The 8,349-nt window shown below is 33.4% G+C and overlaps 1 protein-coding gene across 2 annotated transcripts; it reads right to left on the bottom strand.

Annotated features, from left to right (window-relative positions):
- Nucleotides 1-4,640: 4,640 nt before the first annotated feature.
- LOC307172619 (galactose-specific lectin nattectin-like) lies at nucleotides 4,641-8,091 on the bottom strand. 2 transcript variants are annotated; one of them, XM_079895151.1, is made up of 6 exons: nucleotides 7,917-8,091; nucleotides 7,436-7,507; nucleotides 6,365-6,444; nucleotides 5,840-5,974; nucleotides 5,259-5,370; nucleotides 4,641-4,799 (listed from the first exon to the last, which is right to left on the bottom strand). In XM_079895151.1, exons 1-6 carry the CDS (start codon nucleotides 7,972-7,974, stop codon nucleotides 4,717-4,719), a joined length of 540 nt encoding a protein of 179 aa, XP_079751277.1. In that variant the 5' UTR covers nucleotides 7,975-8,091; the 3' UTR covers nucleotides 4,641-4,716. The 2 variants fall into 2 exon arrangements, with proteins under 2 accessions (XP_079751277.1, XP_079751278.1); XM_079895152.1 differs by lacking the exon at nucleotides 7,436-7,507 and having other exon boundaries at nucleotides 7,917-8,054.
- Nucleotides 8,092-8,349: the final 258 nt, after the last annotated feature.

Below are 8,349 nucleotides of genomic sequence, written 5' to 3'. Positions count from 1 at the left end.
ACGTTGTGAAGTACCATTATCACATAGTAAACACATGCACAGTGCACACACATAGACACACATTCCTGTTACCCAGTGTTCATTCCTGTTACCCAGTGTTTATTCCTGTTATTAAATTGTATTTTTAAAGTACCATTATCACATAGTAAACACATTCACACACATATTGACAGACATTCATGTTACCCAGTGTTCATTCATGTTACCCAGTGTTTATTCCTGTTATTAAAATGTTTTTTTCTTTTAAAAAATAAAAGTTAAACCATTGTTTTTATCAGTTTTGTTTGGTCCATCATTTATGCTAAATCACAGTATAGACATTCAGTTAAATACAGTAATTCTACAGCAGCTTACTGTTAAATTACAGTAATACGATAGACTAACTGTAATTGCACAGTAAAATGCAGTAATTATACAGCAGCTTACTGCTAAATCACGGTAATATGACGGCATAATTATTGTGAAGTCACAGTAAACAGCTGTCATTTCACAATAATTTACTGTAAAAATGATACAGTAACTTACTGTGAAAGTCATGCAACTGGTAACCTGCAATTTATTGTAAATTTACAGTGAAATAATTAACAGTGTAGGTTTAAATTGTCTCACGTGGCTCCCTATAGGCTCAATGTAAAGTATTTAGCGGTATCTTTTCCAGTCTATTTTAACAATGCAAAGTAAAGAAATACCAAATTTAATCCAAAAGATGTTAAGAGTACACTGTTAGACCTTACCGGGTTTTTTTACAGTAAAATACTGGCAACACTGTTGCCAGTAAAATACTGTTAATTGTACAGTTCTTTACTGTAGTCTAGTTTGTTTCTGTAAAAATGCACTAAATTCTAATTCAAATTAACTAATTACACTTGCAGAAAGCAACTGCCTTAAATTGACCAACTGTCATTTAAATGTATTAACTAAAATTAAATAATGTGAGCAAAGTATTACTGTGAACTTCTTTCATTTGAGACCACTAAAAAACTATTGTACATAAAGAGATATCCACTGAACCAGCAACTACACAGTCACCGCCTGTTAAATAAAGCAACATGCAGCGTATCATCAATGTCTGTAGATCTTCTCCTGGACTGAAGCACAGGCTCTACTCTTCAGCACAATGGTGACCCAAAAAAATACATTTTACAGTACACTACTGGCAACAGTGTTGCCAGTATATACCTGTTTTATAACTTACAGTTTATTACTGTTAAAATACATTTTGTGGGTGTGTCTTTTTATCTTACACTGTTAACCCTTTCAACCCCACAGGGAAATCCACACTACAACGAGTAAAAAGTAACATTGAGACAGTGTTGCAGTGAGATAATTAAGGGAATATGTAAGTGATTGTTGAGCATTAGTGATGAACACCTGCTGTTAATAAGCAGAATCACTGAAGGAAAGAGAAACACAAGAACAGAAAATAGAGAAACACAATAACTACAACTGACTTCCAGCCATTACACATTATTACACTTATTATTAACCAGTATGACTTTATTTCTGTCATACAGAAGTTGTTATTAAAAATGTTTGTTTGAAGTTACCATTATAGAGATCAGTGCTTGCTTTAGTTGGGTTGCTGATGCTAAAACATACATTTTTCTTTTGCTGCTTGAGCTGTGTTTTTGCAAGTCACATTTGTGCGCACACAGTTTATGAATGATTGCGGCTGTAATGCTTATGATGACAAAATCATCATATTGCCTGTTCATTCACTAAGGAATTAATTCTTATTCATTCAGAGTTTTATCCTCGATCAAAAGTGTTACATTAGCACTACTGTGAAACTACAGCAATAAATTACTATGACTCTTTTTAACACATCATGCATAAACCAAAAAAAAAAACAGAGTTACATTATGTGTTTGAAACACAGATATATCACAATTTAGCACATTAATCTCAACAATGGTGGCAATATTTCTTTTTTTTTATTATTCATGCAGCAGTGCATGCTGGGAGATTTATATTATCCTGGAACCCAGCATGCATTGCGACATGAAACTTTTCACCATTGTTGAGATTCATATGCTGATTGTTGATAGTGTGTGTCTGAGCCAAGCAGGAGTGAAATAAAATTGAATGCACTATATGATCTTGATATTTTTCAGATAACGTGATTACAGAAATATTGATTTAATTTCGTAGATACACAAATTTTTGCTAAATATGACATACCCATAATTTCAATGAATATATACAGTAAAAATCTGAAAATCAGATAGTCCAAGATGATTGTGACATCATCACAAAAGAATAAAAACACCTGATCAACTACTTCTTGACTTTTTCTTGCCATATCAAATGTGTTTCATAAACTCACTGTTACAGCAGTCAGAGAGAGATGAACGGTAAGAAGTAAATGGGACAAGAGACCAACTAAAGCAAATACCGATCTCCATCATGGTGACAACAAATTTTATTATTAACTAAATCTCTGTTACTTCTCAACAAGAACTTTTGTACACGTATGAAAGAAATAATGTTAAACTGGTTTGTAAACTGGTTTCACACTCAGTGTAACTGGAAGTCAGTTGTAGTTTCTGTGTTTCTCTTTTTTCTGTACTTGTTTATCTCTCCTTCAGTAATTCTGCTTATCAGGTGTTCATCAGTGTCTCAATTCACTCACTTCTTTACATTCAAGTGGACTTTATTAGTGAACTAATGTACTAGGGAATAGTGAATGAGGGTATAGGGTGTGATTGGGAAAACAACCTCTTATTGTCGACTTTGAGCGCTGTTAATTCACAGTATATTCCTGTAGGCTAGTTTTGTTTTCTAAGGTATATTACTGTTTTAATGGAATATGGTATTATACTGTCAGAATTTGGCCTTTTTTTACAGCAAGGGCTAACAGTGTAGAAATAAAACGGCAGCAGCAACACTTGATGTCGAGTCCCATTTCCCTCACAGATCTCAAACTTTAACTTTTGACTTGACATTCAGTAACAGTTCTCACTCAAACATTGAGACAATCACACAAATGAACACAAAATCTCTCAGGTCTGAATGAACTCAACATATTCTCATACTCGCTGCTGCTGCACTAAATGTTGATTTCAGTAGGAAGACGCCAGAAAAGACGCACAAGTATCGCTGTGATCGATGAAAACAATACATAAATGAGCCTGTCGCTTAATCAAACTGTATAAAGTGTGTTTGATGGTTGTGTAAATATGAATGAGAAATACTGTGAACATGCTCTCCTCACCTCAGAAGACTCGACGCTGAAACTCCTCCATTTAAAGTGTGAATGCGTCACAGCGGCGCGACGAAGGTTGTCCCAAATCAACAAGTAGGGGTCTATAGGGCATGTCTACGATATCTATGATGTCTACGGTATATGGCGTTTCTCAATACCAAGTGCGCAAACTTCCAGCAATTAAAAGTCCGGTAATTCTGCAAATGAACAGCAGCGTTCTTGATCGCGTCACTCAACTCGCTCTGGTTACTCTGGTTATCTCGTTAGTATAGGTAACAATAAAACGAAATAAGTTATAACACTATTTTGCCTCTTTTCAAAAATCAAAAATAAACCTTAAACATATTAAGGGCTACACAAATGTGGTTAAGGCACTGCGTACATTGATAATCTGCACTGTATACATTAACAAAACGAAATATACACAACCCTGCCTCTTTTTGTTTTCATTTTAAAAATATGAAACATTATAACTGACATTTAACAAAATGTTTTATTTTATTATACATCTGGGCCTACATTAAGTTAAGATAATTTAGCCTACATGTAGGCTATAATAAAATAAATATAAAAAATATTTTATATATTTTAAAATATACATACAATGACACAACCCTGTCTATTTTTATTAAATGTCATCAATAATATCAAGATCAATAATAGTTATAAAAGTATGAGTAGCCTAAAAGGTATAAGAAGCTGGTAACAAATAAAGCTAATGATTTAGTCAAACACATAAGTCAGTCTCAAGTCAAAATTGCCTAAATATATAAAGTCATGAAACTTCACTTTGCCCTCAGTCAAAACGATTTGCCAGGGAACAAAATTATAGATTAATGAGACCACAGATCGCCCATTAGATATACACAAGACAAATTATATCTCATGTTTAAGATGCAAAGTCATTGCTGTATTAGTCAGTCTATAAATATCCTCAGACTTTGTAATTAACTCTGTCCCATCATATACCATATGATATACCCTTATATATATATATATATATATATATATATATATATATATATATATATATATATATATATATATATATATATATATATAGACTACTTGGTTTTGGAGAAAGTGGAGTAAATACTTGACATTTATTGAAGGTATACAGGATATAACCTGGTAGTGAGACACAAAATAAGAGTGGCTTTAATATATTTGGTGAGTGTGACTAACTTTTTCAAATTATAATTTTATTTGTTTAATTATTTATTCATTTGTGGGATTTATTCTAGCAATCTCCATGTGTATTGGGGTTTTATTTTACTGTTGGTAGCCATTTTAGGATGTCAAATTACTTATTCTAATGTGTGTTAGTGTGAAAAGAGAGAGAGGGTGATACCCAAATTATAAAATGGTGTTTAACAGGTGTCACTGAGTCATAAACTTATCATTCACAAAACACAATCAAACAAACACAATTAACCGTCTTTAAAACACATTTATTACCTCCACTGAACATTTCTAAAGGGAAGTAAATGAGTCGAAGTTGCTTGTTTCTTCTACACTGATCTTTTCTTATGCTGGTTCAGTGCACACACAAACGGCTTCGTTTCAGAACATTCGTCATCATTCCAGTTGCCATCTGTTGCAAGATAGAACAAAATAGTTATTTTTATCATTTGTGTATTATGAAAAATTAAAGGGATAGTTCACCCAGAGAGAAGGAAATGAATAGTGGAATAAAGTCGTTATTTTTGTTTATTTTTGCGCACAAAAAGTATTCTCGTCGTTTGATAAATTTAATATTGAGCCACTGTAGTCACTTGGACTATATTAACGATCTCTTTAATAACTTTTCTGGGCCAGCAAGTTTCAATCACTTAGAAGCCTATGGAGGAGTGATCCAACTCTCAGATTTAATCAAAAATAGCTTAATTTGTGTTCCGAAGATGAACAAAGGTCTTACGGGGTTGGAACAACATGAGGGCGAGTAATTACTGACAGAGTTTTCATTTTTGGGTGAACTAACCCTTTAATGAAGAATGATTAAAGAATTAATGTTTATTTAGATAGTTTATGAGCATTAACATCAGTTACTTACTGTCATAGTTCATCTCAAGGCAGTGCTCACTTTCAAGATCGTTATTGGGATTTCCAGGTGACCATGTTTGAAAGTTCATTTGGGTTCCATCACTCCAGAGCCAATCTCCCTCCTGTGAACAGAGTTGTGTTTATGTCCACAGCTTACATGGCTTAATTTGATCTTTATTCATCTAAAAGATGATTCCTCATGAACCCTAACCCCATCTCCACTTTAAAAATGTCAGAAATCTAAACAGAAATGAATAGAAATTATTTCACAGAAAGGGTATCAGTAAAGAACATGTGAAAAATATTTAAGGCAGGGCTAAATTACTCAATTATCAAATCAGCCATCGATTTCACATCAAGTTTCACAATACAAACACTCCTGTATGCCATGATCATGGTGAGTGGTGCCCATCTCATGGTTGCCAATGCCCTAAACTAACTATTCGGAGGACCAAAAAAAAAAAAAAAAAATTATAAAAACAATATCTTCATGCATTTTGAAAAATGTTTTAATGAAAATTTGTTTTAATGTAAATGTAACTGTTAATGCCCAGTAGCACAAAAAGTATGATCAAAAAAAGAATTGCATACCTGAACAGCATCATTGCCTCCGATCCAGGCACGAGTTGAGGTGTAAGTTTCGGATCTAACCAGGCGCTGTATAAAAGTGTACTCCCCAAGGCTGTGCACAGAAGCAAGGTTCCCATCATAGACCAAACAGCTTTTCTGTAGAGGCGGAGACATGAGCAAACACCACTATTTATAAAAAAAAATATATATATTTTAAATTTATTTTCCAAAATCTGTGACATGCCTTCAAATGTATTATTTTACCCGTGAAGTCTAAATTCTGCCTTTTGAGGCGGGACTACTTTTGTAGAAAAGGTTCTGCTTATACTGTATATATAGATTAGATATAACTAATCTAGTTTTTAAGTGATCCTAACACACTACTCTCATGATAACATTTTTTGTTTTTAAACTGAGGAACAAGTTGAAATTATTTTCCGGTGATAATTGACAGGTGTCACAGATGTTTACAGAGCTTAAGTTGTATTTAACCAAGAATATTCATTTATGATTGTTAGGTCATATTAGAAGATGAATGTATCATACCTCGGCATCCATCCACGTCTGATTCTGATTGAAAAACCTGATGCATCTGCATCTATAGGCAGACCATCCAGCCCGACACACTGTTAAAGGGAAGTTTTGTATGTTATTATTTTTTATTTCATTTTTACCATTAATGACCTTTCATGTAATTAAATTAAGAATTTTAAGGTACAGTGTGTAACTTTTGTCCCTTTACCGGTTAAAACACACAAAGGCATGCGACATTGTTGTGGTCGTGCTTCGGCTTTGCGTGACAGTGCAGATGAAGACGACGCTTCACAATAGATGCTTTACAGTGAACTCTGTTAGACAGTCTATCTGTTCAATAAAACACCTTTGAGTAATAAAAACACCATCATCTCCACTTCGCTTTTACAACATTTCAAACCCCTCAGTTCTCTCTATCTCCTAAAGCTGATGTTGATTCTTGTTTTATTACGAGTTCTGTCTCGTTCTCTTTTCTCCTCTGTTCGGTGTTTGTTTAAAACGGGTTTTTGATGCTCCATCTCTTCCTTTCTTGCTCATGTGAAAGCTAACCCCTGCCACTCACACACATCAACTCTTCTCTATTTACGTATATGACGAGACACGCACGGGCGAGTGATGTATGTACGCAATTCCCCATGAAAACCATTCCGACAGGTCTAAAATATAAACACTTATAACAGGCTTACCATAGTGAATCAGTGAATCATGTTTTGTAAGAAGGATTGATGATGTATTGACTCATTTCTTAAAATTGCATATTTTGAACAAAAAAAGCTACATAGTCTACCTTAAATAAACAAAGGATTAAACATTAATTTTAATAGAGAAACATCATGATGTGAAAAGACATTTAAGATTTTGCACTAATCAAATAAGTATTTTTTAGTTTTTGTTTACATTAATCATGCAAACCTGTTTTTCAGTCAAATTTTCTTTCTTCCAAGATGCTCTTTAGAATATTTTTAAAGCATGCTGGAGAACATGATCATCAGGTATCACACACACTTGTTAAGATAGAGAAATGCAAAGGTTTTTGGACTTTTGGACTGTGACAAGAGAAGTAGAAGACAAGAGAAGCCTTACCGCCACAATCTCTACTTCCAAAAGAATCTCTACTTCCAAAAGAATGTTTATTGTAGTCAGGCCACGATTCCACTTAAAAAGAAAGAAATATTACATTTTTAAAACAGAAAGGCTAATGGCAGCAGCAGTAGTAGTGGTACTGCTATTCTACTACTACTACTACTACTACTACTACTACTACTACTACTAATAAATAATAATAATAATAAATATACTACAGATTTAACATGCGTATATGTTTTTTTTTATTGTCAACAATAAAAATATACAATACATTAATATGAATTAATAAATTTATCTGATATAATTGTTGTTGTTTTATTGTCTAAATGCTATCATAATAAAGAAACAAACTCAGGTTTACTTTAGTGCACATACTGTATTAGATCATTCTTCTGATTAGTCATTACAGAGTCCCAGGTGTGCTACAATTCATGTTAAAATAACAGTTATGATGTGAAACGTTGAATAATGCTCTTACCTGAAGCACTCAAAGCCATGAGAAGACAGAGAGACAGGTAGACAGTCCAGACCGCCATTGTTCCTCAACGAATACTGAAACTGAATTAATCAGAAATAATTATTACAAAGTTTTGTATTTTTGTGACACAAACCAGTTCAGTAGATCAATATCAACGTCTGGATATTGCGCTGTGAAGCGGAGCCCTGGTTTATCTTTTTTATATACTGGAGGTGAGTGTGTTTATCAGCATCATCCATCACATGCTCATGTTCTCACTTCCTGTACAAACAATGCTTTTGTATAGTTTGTACTTGAGCCACTTCTGTTATATACCATTATTGTTGTACGTGTGTTCTATGAATACAGAATAAATGTTTATTGTTCATCTACTCAGTAGTGTAATTTTGTAATTGCATTAGTGTGCATGTTTTATGTACATGGTTTATACATT

Source organism: Squalius cephalus (assembly GCF_949319135.1).
Source record: "Squalius cephalus genome assembly, chromosome: 1".
Taxonomy (NCBI): Eukaryota; Metazoa; Chordata; class Actinopteri; order Cypriniformes; family Leuciscidae; genus Squalius; species Squalius cephalus.
Note: the sequence above shows the minus strand (reverse complement) of the source record. Positions and strands in the feature narration are given on the sequence as shown.